The 12897-nt window shown below is 40.4% G+C and overlaps 1 protein-coding gene across 1 annotated transcript; it reads right to left on the bottom strand.

The window, feature by feature from the left end:
- Nucleotides 1–1356: 1356 nt before the first annotated feature.
- On the bottom strand, nucleotides 1357–12302 carry pkd2l1 (polycystic kidney disease 2-like 1). The gene is made up of 15 exons (XM_023969806.1): nucleotides 11919–12302; nucleotides 11598–11711; nucleotides 10497–10624; nucleotides 9998–10251; nucleotides 9305–9529; nucleotides 5507–5735; nucleotides 5155–5325; nucleotides 4871–5052; nucleotides 4620–4740; nucleotides 4431–4529; nucleotides 3681–3802; nucleotides 3462–3579; nucleotides 3231–3361; nucleotides 2308–2455; nucleotides 1357–2167 (listed from the first exon to the last, which is right to left on the bottom strand). Exons 1-15 carry the CDS (start codon nucleotides 12199–12201, stop codon nucleotides 2015–2017), a joined length of 2478 nt encoding a protein of 825 aa, XP_023825574.1. The 5' UTR covers nucleotides 12202–12302; the 3' UTR covers nucleotides 1357–2014.
- Between the last annotated feature and the right edge of the window lie 595 nt (nucleotides 12303–12897).

Genomic DNA, 12897 nt, shown 5'->3' with positions numbered 1-12897 from the left:
CCTGCCCACTCGTTCCGTGGAGCTCTGAGCCTCAGTTAGGCCACAGGATGGACCACAACCAGGTAGCGCTCCAGACAGGTACATCAGTGGAACAGAGATCTACCAGATGTGATAAGGCCGTTCTCTACCACGGTGATGACCATCAGTACAACCACATTCAGGTAGTGGACAATTATTTTGCAGAACATTTCAAAGCTGTTGATTATCTCAATAGCAGCCAGATCACAGGTGAAGATGTCTGTTGTCGTTGGTTTTGCTGTGGAAACTGTCGGCCTGGTTCCGAACCACAGGACCCAGGTATTGAGGGGTAGGAGGAGAAAGTTGGCCAGGTAGAACACAGAACAGCAGCATTTCGTTTCTGGAATCTGAACACTCGTAGACGGGGTGGAGGGGGAGAGAGATGTTGGTGGTGTTGGGGGGGGAGAGGACGAAAACCCCTCCATAAAGAGGTCATCCATGGGTGTCCATGGACAAGAAAGGAGGTGAAAGAAAGAATGTGTGTGTGTGCACAGCCTGTGTGTCTGTGTCCGTGCCTGCGTGTCTATTACTGAGGCAATCAATGTTACGAGTAACTAAACTCTGGAAATTGCACTAACATGAATATAAAATTGGTCTGTCAAACATGTGAAATAAAACCATAGATTTGAATTAAATCACACACACACACACACACACACACACACCACACACACACACACACACACACACACACACACACACACACACACACACACACACACACACACACACACACACACACACACACACACACACACACACACCACACACACACACACACACACACACACACACACACACACACACACACACACACACACACACACACACACACACACACACACACACACACACACACACACACACACACACACACACACACACAAACAACACACACACACACACACACACACACACACAAATATTGATACAATAACCATCATATCGAAGTAACTTGTGGTCATCCCACTACGACTCGTGAAAACATTCTGTTTTTGTAGGCTACAGATTAAATAAATTATGATGAACTTCATAGGGTGGTGGCATTCTTAATGCAGGTAAAATTAGATTTGGCTATATTAAGTAATTAAGTATTTGGAATTGAAGAAGGAACAAATGTTAATTTTCTTTAAAGACTGTGTTGGGCGTGAGAGATGGCTTGAGTTGGGGAAAAAGAAAAAGATGCGTAAAGAAAGGAACCATGTAAAGTTTCATGAATAAATGTAAAGATTTTCATGTGTAAACATAAGCATTTATAATGACTTCCACTATACATTGTTATAGTGTAATCTGAAAAGTGGTCAAACAGTGGTTGTACAGTGTTATGATCAGCCCTCACGGGGTAAGAGATTAAGAAGGAAAAGTAATCTTACTATCTGACTTTATTCAGAAACATTGAGAGACACATTATTGAGTAATTATTTATGTACAGCAGATACAATGAGCAACAGCTTTGAATTGATGCGAGTCTAGATCTTTACAGGAAGTCTATAAATATATATATATATACCTATCTCATTTTTTAAAGAAAATTCTAGATTTCAACACATAGAAAGTAGTCAAAAGATAAATAGTCTTAGTTGCATGTTCCAAGGGACGCTTGTCAATATTAAAGCACTTAAACTCAATTTAGAAGTTCCTGTATATTTAGGAATTATACACATTAAGTCAGGTGCAAGGTGGTGGGAGTACTTATATAGTATAGAATATTGTACATATACATTTAACTTTTGTCTTATACACAAATTCAGAAGATACAATTGTTTTTAGAAATGGCATCAACAACAAACAAGATTAACACATCAATCACAAAGCCTAGAACAATGTATGGACAGTACAATTCATATATAAAGTTCCATGTTACATTATCTTATCCTCTCTCTCTCTGACTAAAATGGAATACATGTACAGTATATAGCAGAATTTTGAACATGAATTGAAGTGTTAATAACCTGTTAAGCCATTCACCATTACCTTTAAGTCAGTTAAATATGCTTCACATGTGGCTGTTGGCCATTGTCCAGCCTGTCCCAGGACGATCATAGGGGGCACTTCCTGCAGGAATGGTTGATCTCCAGGGTGCCATCTCAGCCCTTGTCCCTCTTTCCAGATATACCATAACATTCCCATCCGAAGCTGATTTTTCGTTCTGGGGGAAATGTACAGTAAACAAGTGGTCAACTCTTGTAAACTTTATTGAATAAATACCAAAAATGCACGACAGATAACCTGATTGAATACCAAACATGTTCAACACCGAAAACCTGATTGAATACCAAACATTCTCACATAGTTTTTGGCCACACTTGGTTTTCCCATTGTCTCCTTCCCATTAGTCCTGTTGCTCTCCTGCAGTTCCAGTTTCTCCGTGACTATATCCATCTTGGTCATGATAGCAGCTACTGAGTGTTCTAGTTGGAGAACCTGTCTGACCAACCTTTGATGGAAGTGAGGAAAAATAATTGCCATTAGAGTAGATGGTACACAATGAAAATTGTGTAATGCTGGACATGACTGCATGGATGTGTGGTTTGATTTTGACTTCCTCTGATGCACTATAGATACAAAAGTATGTGGACACCCCTTCAAATTAGTGGATTTGGCTATTTCAGCCTCACTCGTTGCGGACAGGTGTATAAAATCGAGCACACAGCCATGCAATCTCCATAAACAGACATTGGCAGAAGAATGACCTTACTGAAGAGCTCTTGTGGCTGAATGGAAGCAAGACACCGAATCAATGTTCCAACATCTAGTGGAAAACCTTCCCAGAAGAGTGAAGGCTGTTATGGCAGCAAAGAGGTAGGCCAACTCCATATTAATGCCAATGATTTTGAAATTAGATTTTTGACGAGCAGGTTTCCACATTATTCTGGTCATGTAGTGTATTTCTAGAGTCTAATTTTAAAGATAATTGTTGTCTGACAACAACAATGCATGTACAGTATACATCTCGACCTCAGTATGTGACCAGCTCTTGATGTTTCATAAGATTATAAAAAGCTTGTGGATCTCATATGACACAAGTCAATTAGGAGTCATTCATGGTGCACGTAAGTAGATGTTTGTTTTGACATATTTTTTTTTACAAAGTGTCCATCTTTGTAAATGGTATCAGCTTCCTGCGCTTAGTCTCTCTTGATAGCCTATCTGTTTTTGTTCTGGGAGCCGAGATCACCCTGCGTTATACTCAATGCAAATATTCAACACACCTCTGGAAGTCCTCCTGCTCCACCAGAGTGTTACTTGGCTTGCCATGCTCATCTATATCCACCGTCGATTTCTCCAGAGAGCCATTCCCATAGTTCTTTCCAAGGTTGTTGAGCTCGTCACTAAGAGCATCCTGAGGATAATGACATGAGAAAATACATGAAGGGATTTATTTTATCACATGAATAGCAGAGGGGTTAGGTTAAATTGCTCGTTTAGCCAAGTCCACTAACCCTCTTCTCCTCTAGCTCCCTCTTCATCCTTTCTTGCTCCTCTTGGTCTAGAATTTGGTTTCCATCATGGTCGAATTTGGAGAAAGCTTCAGATATCTCATGGTCGGCATGTCCCAACCTGTAGGGTTAAGACAAGGGAGGAGAGTAATAGACTAGAATCCGAACGCTATTCATTTATGTCTACGGATTTTTCTTCTGTCAGTGAGGATAGTCACCTACTCTTTGAGAGTTTCTCTAAAGTCTTTGAATTCTAGTTTGTTTGACCCAGATCGTAGTACTTCCTGAACATCGGATATCTTCTCCTTTTTCAATTTCAATTTCATAAATGTCTTCATGTAGCTCTGAAACACAAAAATGTATGCATGTTTTATTTTTTATTTTTTTGCATATGTTACATACACTGAGTATAGCGAACATTAGTAACATTATTGAGTTGCATATCCCCCTTTGCCCTCAGAACATTCTCAATTCGTCGGAGCATGGACTCTGCAAGGTGTCAAAAGCGTTCCATGTTGACTGCAATGTTTTCCACATTTGTGTCAAGTTGGCTGGATGTCCTTTGGGTGGTGGACCATTCTTGATACACACGGGGAACAGTTTAGCGTTTAAAACCCAGCAGCGTTGCAGTTCTTGACACAAACTGGTGCACCTGGCACTACTACCATACCCCGTTCAAAGGCACTTACATTTTTTGTCTTGCCCATTCACCCTCTGAGTGGCACACATATACAATCCATGTCTCAACTGACTGAAGGCTTAAAAATCTTCTTTAACCTGTCTCCTCCCCTTCATCTACACTGATTGAAGTGGATTTAACAACAATAAGGGATCATAGCTTTCACCTGGATTCACCTGGCCAGTCTGTCATGGAGAGAGCAGGTGTTCTTAATGTTTTGTATACTCAGTGTATATTTTATATTCTGATTTGTATCATATGCCATCTTACATTGGTATAATATATATGTTTACCTGTTTGATGATGTCAGTAATCTGCAGCTCATCCTTCTGGGATGACAGCTCTTCCTTGACCTCAGAATATGTGTCGTTGATGATGGCCAGAAACATGTTCTAGGGAAGAAAATCCATGAAAATAAGATGGCAAAGTGTAGTTTACACTTCGAAAATCTAGTAGAAAGTATTTTGTTCAGATCAACTTACAAGCAGCACGAAGAAGACAAAGAATACATAGGTGACGAAATAGATTGGCCCCAGGACTCTGTTGGCACGTTCAATGGCATCATAATCAAAATCTCCAAGAATAATCCGGAACTGTGTAAAGCTACAGAGAAAAAGGAAACCAATTTGAGTAATTGATTAATACAGTTTTCAAAAATCTGGCCCATTGCTTGCGTGGGTCTTGTATTGTTATTTATTTACAAGAATAAGAACTATTTTTGGTGTTCTCTTACATGCACTTGACGAAGGTGCTGAAGGATTTCACCTCGGTACCGAAGAGCAAGTAGCCAAGCTGAGCGTATGCAAAGAACACGATGAAGAACATAATGGCGAATCCCATGATGTCTTTGGCACAGCGGCCCAGAGTAGAAGACAGCTGAGTCATCGTCTTATTGAAACTGATGTACTTAAAAACCTAGAGGCAAGAACAGAAAGAGTCAAACTTTGGGCACTGCCAACAATTAAATGAAATGCATTACAGTATTGATACATTCTGAGGAAGAAAGAAGTAATCTACCTTGATCCAAGCGAAGAACAAGTTCACTGCATTCATGTTGTTGTATTGTGTTTGCCAGAATGCAAGAAATTCAAAGTCTGCATAAATGTCAGGTTGTTCTAAGAGTTTACCAAGTAATTTGTCCACTTTAATGGTGCGAAAAACATTGAAGATGATTGCAACAATGGCAAGCTGTGGAAAAACAGATTTGTGTTAGGTTTAGGTTAGGTTTATCATAACTCATTAATCAGCATCAATCATCCTCCTCCACTATTTAGCTCACCAGCCACCACTGGTTGATATGTAACTGATACCGATTCTTGTATTACTGAGTACTCTAGATTGAGAGTGATGTTTCAGCCTGTCCTCTCACCAGTATGACAACCACATCCAGAGTGTTCCAGATACTGCTGAAGTAGGAGAACCCGTGGATTCGGAGCTCAAGAATCTCCTCCACAATGTAGTAGAGGATGAACAGGCAGAACACCATCTCACAGCCAATGATGAAGTAGTCCCAGTAGGTGATGTAACGAATCAGCTTCACCGTTCTAATCTGATATGAGGGTATCGCTCCACCAGTGGCCGGAAATTCAACCAATAACCTGCAGAAAAGGAAATCACTTTTAACCACTGGTCATTTGGGAAAGAATACATGTATAATGTCCATATTAGGACATCCACAGAAGACATCCAAAGTCACCTGACTCAGTCCTAATATGGACACCATATACAGGGCCTATAGAAAGTCTACCCTCACTTTGGATTTGTTCACATTTTATTGTGTTATAAAGTGGGTTTCAAATGGATTTAATTGTCTTTTTTTTGTCAACGATCTACACAAAATACTCTGTAATGTTAAAGTGGAAGAAAAATTGGATTTTCTTCAAACGATTAATGAAAATGAAACACTAATATACCTTGAATAGATAAGTATTCACTACCCTGAATCAACACGTTAGAAACACCTTTGGCAGCGATTACCGCTGTGAGTCTTCTTGGGTAAGTCTCATAAGAGCTTTTCAAACCTGTATCTTTACACCTGTATCATGGCTAGACAGCAATTTTCATGTCTTGCCATAGATTTTCAAGCAGATTTAAGTCAAAACGGTAACTTGGCTACTCAGGAACATTGGTAACCACCGCCAGTGTAGATTTGGCTTTAGGTAGGTTATTGAAAGGTGCATTTGATATGGTATTTTATTAGGATATTTAATTCCTCTCCCAGTGTCTGGTGTCTGGTGTAAAGAAGACTGAAGCAGGTTTTCCTCTAGGATTTTGCCTGTGCTTAGCTCCATCACGTTTCTTTTCATCCTGAAAAACCTCCCAGTCTTTACCGATGTCAAGCATACCCATACCCATACCCATACCCATACCCATACCCATACCCATACCCATACCCATACCCATACCCATACAACCTTATTCTGAAATTGGTTCAATACATTTTTTAAATCCTCAGCAATCTACACACAATACCCCATAATGACAAAGTGAAAACAGGTTTTTAGACATTTTTGCAAATTTATAAAAAAAAGAAAAAATTGAAATACCTTATTCACATAAGTATTCAGACCCTTTGCTATGAGACCTGAAATTGAGCTCAGGTGCATCCTGTTTCCATTGATCATCCTTGAGTTGTTTCTACAACTTGATTGGAGTCCACCTGTGGTAAATTCAATTGATTGGACATGATTTGGAAAGGCACACACCTGTCTATGTAAGGTCCCACAGTTGACAATGCATGTCAGAGCAAAAACTAAAAACTCTAGAGTTCCTCTGTGGAGATGGGAGAACCTTCCAGAAGGACAACCATCTATGAAGCACTCCACCAATCAGGCCTTTATGGTAGCGTGGCCAGACAGAAGCCACTCCTCAGTAAAAGGCACATGACAGCCCACTTGGAGGTTGCCAAAAGGCACCTAAAGACTTTCAGACCATGAGAAACAATGGTCTGATGAAACCAAGATTAAACTCTTTTGCCTGAATGCCAAGCGTCACGTCTGGAGGAAACCTGGCACCATCCCTACAGTGTGAAGCATGGTGGTGGCAGCATCATGCTGTGGGGATGTTTTTCAGCTGCAGGGACTGGGAGACTAGTCAGGATCGAGGCAAAGATGAACGGAGCAAAGTACAGAGAGATCCTTGATGAAAACCTGCTCCAGAGTGCTCAGGACCTCAGATTGGGATGAAGGTTCACCTTCCAACAGTACAACAACCCTTAGCAAACAGCCAAGACAATGCAGGAGTGGCTTCGGGACAAGTCTCTGAATGTCCTTCAGTGGCCCAGCCAGAGCCCGGATTTGGAGAGACCTCCCCATCCAACCTGACAGAGCTTGAGAGGATCTGCAGAGAAGAATGGGAGAAACTACCCAAATACAGGTGTGCCAAGCTTGTAGTGTCATATCTAAGAAGACTCGATTTCATAATCACTGCCAAAGGTGTTTATATACTTATATAAATAAGGTATTTTTTTTTTTTAAGTTTTTTAAATTAGCAAATATTTCTATAAACCTGTTTTCGCTTTGTCATTATGGGGTATTGTGTGTGGATTGATGAGAAAATATATATTTAATACATTTTTTAATAAGTCTGTAACGTAACAAAATGTGCAAAAAGTAAAGGTGTCTGAATACTTTCCAAAGGTACTGTATGCATGTTTGGAATATTTTTATTCTGTATATTTGTATTCTTTTCACTCAGTCATTTAGGTCACTACAAGTCACTACAATGTTGTTGATCTATTCTCAGTTTTCTCCTATCCCAGCCATTGAACTCTGTAGCTGTTTTAAAATCACCAATTTGCAAGCATTTTGCTACACCCGCAATAACATCTGCTAAACACATGTATGTGACCAATACAATTTGATTTGATTTGACCTCACGGTGACATCCCTGAGCAGTTTCCCTCCTGTCCTGCAGCTCAGTTCAGAAGGATGACTGTATCTTTTATGTGTTTTGGTGGTTTAATACATCATCCACAGCATCAGTATTAACTTGACCATGCTTAAATAGATATTCAATGTCTGATTTGTTATTGTTACCAATCACTGCCCTTCTTTATAAGGTTTTCGAAAATGTTCCTGGTCTTTACAGTTGAATGAATCTGGGCTTCAAATTGAGTACTTGACTGTGAGACCTTACATATGTTGTTTTTATGGGGGACAGAGGAAGGGGTAGTTCTAAACAAATGATGTAAACCCCTATTATTTCACATAGAGTGAGTCATTATAACTTATGTGATTTGTTAAGCCAAATTTTACTTTAGTTTTGCATAAACAAAGGGGGTGAATACTTATGCAATTAATATATTTACTTCTTACATTTGTATTAATTTTCACTTTGACATTATGGAGTATTTTGTGTAGATCAATGACAAAAAAATACAATTAAATATATTTACATTTACATTTTAGTCATTTAGCAGACACTCTTATCCGGAGCGACTTACAGTAGCGAGTGGATACATTTTTGCACACAAAATGTGAAAAAAGTTCAAGGAGAGTAGACTTTCTACAGGCAATATACATTAGAACTTGTGAGAGAGTTGTCGTGGAAAATTGCGAGATTATGTTATAGTGCTTGTAAAATTATATTATAATCTTTGTATTGCATTAGAATGGTTGTTTTATTCGACAGAATAGAATCTGTCGACTATTGTGTGTGTTTGTTCCACTGAGGATGAGCCTCTATGAGTTAACACTGACAGAGGAGATTTACGATGTCTTTGGCCAATAAAGCCTAAAGAGCATTCCAGATAGTGAGGTAATGTTTTTGTACTATGAAGTACCAGGAACGAGATTAGAACCTCGTCTTAGAGACCAAACTGAACGATAATTTATAGCTAATGCTATCTGGCTATGGGATACTSCTTTCTCAAGTAAAAGGCCCTTTGTGAAGAGTTCTSTGGTTTGTCATGTAAGTTGAGAGGGGTGTATCTTGGCTATAAAAGATCTTTGTATTCGACTGTAGGGACTCTCAGAATTCATTATAGACACTGAATTGATCTGAGAGTCAAAGAGCTATTGTAAAGCTCATAATATTATTAAAGATGAAATGTAAGTATAACTCTGACTGGTGTGTGGTTTGTAACTCTCCTCATTTGGTAATACAGGAAATTGCTACGACAGAGTCTACAGTGGCGTTACTGCGTGAAGTGGTCTGTTCTCCCTACCTGATGACACAGAACAGATTGATGTTAGCGTTGTAAGTGGAGAAGTCTATGAACACGGCCCTGGTGCCATGGTCCAACCACAGGTTGTTATTCATCTCCATCAGGATCTCAGCACTCTCCTCCTTGGTCCTGTTCAGGTCCTGGTAGTACCCTCCACCGCTGTACGTGGTCAGCAGCCCCCAGTGGGCCGAACCCTTTATCTCTTTCTCATTGTGGTATTGCCAGCTGCAGACATGGAGGAGAGAAGGTATTTTATCATAGGCCTTTCAGATCTACAGTCAATCTTTTCAAAGTTGTCTTAATGTCTATTTGATTGACACCCAAATTGGTCTGAAAAAAGAAACATACAAACACTTTGCCGTGAGACAGGCAAAGACCCAAAAGGGTTCTTCGGCTGTCCCCATAGAATAACCCTTTTTAGGTCCAGGTAGAATCCTTTTTGGTTTCAGGTAGAACCCTTTTGGGTTCTATGTGAAAAGGGTTCTACATGGAATCCAAAAGGGTTCTATCTTGAACCAAACGTATTCCACCTGTAACCAAAAAGGGTTCTTCAAAGGGTTCTCCTATGGGGACAGCCGAAGAACCCTTATAGGTTCTACATGGCACCTTTTTTCCGAAGAGTGTATGGTGCAATAGGAGTCAACTACAGCCATGTCAGGACAAACAAGCATTGAAAAGAACATTTGAACTCACGCAGTTCCATTAACAAGGCCAAAGTCCACCTCATCCTCCTTCTTCTCATTATAGACATCAAAGCATCCGGAGATCTCGTTGCGGAAGTCTTTGTGGACCTTACAGGAGTTGTTCATCACCTTGATCTGTCTCATCCTGGGCACCCCCAGCAGCATGTTCTCGTAGTAGATGAAGGAGTGGTCCCCATTCTGTAGAGACTGGTCGTTGTACCATTTGGTCCAGTAGAGACCATCCAGCATTGGGCCCTGGGCATACTGTTCAAATAGAGGTAAGTAGGCTACAGCATGAACAGGTCGAAGCATTTACGATTTTTGTTTTGTTTATAACAATGCATTAGTATTTCCTTTAATGTTGTATTATTATTATCTTATGATATCTTGATGTCACTTATGGACTTGTGTCACATTTGTGCTATTAGTGATCAAAGTAATTGTATCGGTACAAGTTGATATCAGACAGTTCAATATTTCAGCAGGGTTAGAGCAGGGAGGGTACGTACCGTCCAGAAGTCTGCCATGCTGCTAATGGACTGAAACGTAACTCCGCTGCCACTGGGCGTAAGCACGAACAGGTCTGTCATGACTTTAGTGTAGTAGTAGGTATTGGAGCTGGTCATGCCATATGTCACTGAAAGACAACATATAGCGACATTGTTATATCCAGCCATTGATTCATAACGTCAGACTTTGCTCAGGGCTCAGTCAGACCATGTTGTCCTTTCAAAAGTCCAAGATAAGGAAAGTCTGAAACAGACACGCAGGCCAGAGCCTCTCATTCAAGATTTGTCATTTAGTGAAAATCACATCACAGAAGTCCAATCACGTCACAGAAGTCAAAGTGGCACCGATTAGAGCAGGTCATTTGTTGAAGAGATGGCACACTGGGGGCGACGCAAATAGTCGTATCAAACAATGTAAATCCGCTGCAGACAAAGCAACAATGGCTTAAGCCCCATGCTCTTATCAGTGAAAGGCAGGAACACTCTGCCTGTGTTCCTTTCAGTCGTAATGTCCCGCTGGACAATGCCTTTCAGCCAGAAGGGAGGGGGAGGGTATTTTATAATAGGGCACTAAAGCAGATTGAAACAGCTGATGATAAATCAACACATTACACAGGTTTCAGTTTGCCAAAGCACAGTGATCATTTAGATGCCGATTACACTCAGATAAGGCATACTTTCTGTCTGTTTTGCCTATTGTCAACCAGTCTGCATCGTTACTAGATCTATGTACAAGGCCCAGATCATACGTTTGCTTTGCTTACCCAAGACCTGGCCCACTCTGACACAACAAAAAGGGCATGTCAGACCAAAACAGAGCATTTATATAGAAAATCATAAAAATGGCAAGTTAATCCCTGCAACAACGTTTATTGTTCCTGAATTGTACCAGAACACTTACTAAGAAACTCAAATAACACAATTACTGTTAGTCATAAAAAAATGAATTATTGTATGAATTTCCGTTTTTAAGACATGTACAGTAGCGGCAGACTTGAAATGATCATGTTACTATACTGTCATATCCTTACATTGAAATATGTATTCACTCAATATACATAGCCATGAACAAAAATAAACGTGTATTGTTGACATACTTACATAGACATATATCCACAAGGAACACCAAATAGACCAGTAATTCCCTCAGTGTAGTCCTAACAAACAGTTCCCGGTTGTCTGATGTATTCTCAGTCAGTGTAGTGCCCCACAGTCCTACATAAATGAAGAACATTTCAGAGAACTCTGAAATTATATACTAATTTAAGACAGTACACATGTCCTTCCATGACATACCAAGGAAGGGAACATTTCCTGCACAGCATTAGTCTGTACATAATTTCAACTTGATAACATTACCAGGTAAAATAATTCAAATGAAGCAAATACAACAACAACAAACTGTGGTGAACCAATTCCTACCTTTAAAAAATGAGCAGCATCCACCGCGTCTTTTCTCAGAACCTGTCTCCAGCGGCTTGACCTCGGTTGGGAAAGGGCTCGGCGTGGTCGGTTTGCACACGCTGTCGAAGGAGCCTTGGGGGTACAGGGGCTGGGGGTTGTAGACAGTGCTGACAGCCCGAGGTATGGGTGGAGGAGAGCCACAGTACCCCTGGTTCACCCAGGAACCCTTCCCCAGGCTGTCCAACTCACACTCCACCTGTCCACTGAGGTGGCTCTCCGACCGGTTGTTGAGGCGCTGCATTGGTGCCTGGTTGGGATCACCTGGCTCTCTACACTCCAATATGGGATAATATTGCCGTAGGTTCTCAAGCAAGATGATCGTGAGGCAAGACCAGTCTAGCAAGCTTGTTAACCATCAACTGTCGGGTGGGATCACTTTAAAGGGCCGATGACATAAGCATGGAAGAGGGAGGAGCTGGTGCTTTCTTGTGCACAATGAACTGCCCAGTTTAACATTGAATACATGAGACACAATGCTCGTTCTTCTACTAAAAGGCAGCATATTATGCAGAGTTATTAGAAATGTGCACTTTTCTCATGTTCATTTTCTTCAGCAATAGGGGTGCTTGTGATGATTTGTTTGATGATGTTGCTTAAAACTGACATAAAAAAAATTGGCCAAATGAAAAATGACATATTTTCCTTAGAAAATGTGAGAGTAATGCTGATATATCACTTTTCATGTTTGTTTCTGTGTGGCTCTCAATTATTTCCATATTCCAATAAGATGTTTTCCAACTGTCACAACCTGTTAACCACTCAGTCAATCGCAATGACAACAAACTCCTGCTAAACAAATGAATTGACTACATGTCAATCACATGATCCATCGACAACTGTTGAATGCTTGTGGCTGAATTCATCAGAATATAGCTGCTGCGGTGTGCCTCTGATCTCCTGCCCGAAGACGTATAGTATAATAGGCCCTGGTCACCTC

Source organism: Salvelinus sp. IW2-2015, linkage group LG25, assembly GCF_002910315.2.
Source record: "Salvelinus sp. IW2-2015 linkage group LG25, ASM291031v2, whole genome shotgun sequence".
In the NCBI taxonomy this organism is placed as follows: Eukaryota; Metazoa; Chordata; class Actinopteri; order Salmoniformes; family Salmonidae; genus Salvelinus; species Salvelinus sp. IW2-2015.
This window is presented reverse-complemented; position numbering and strand designations above follow the sequence as displayed.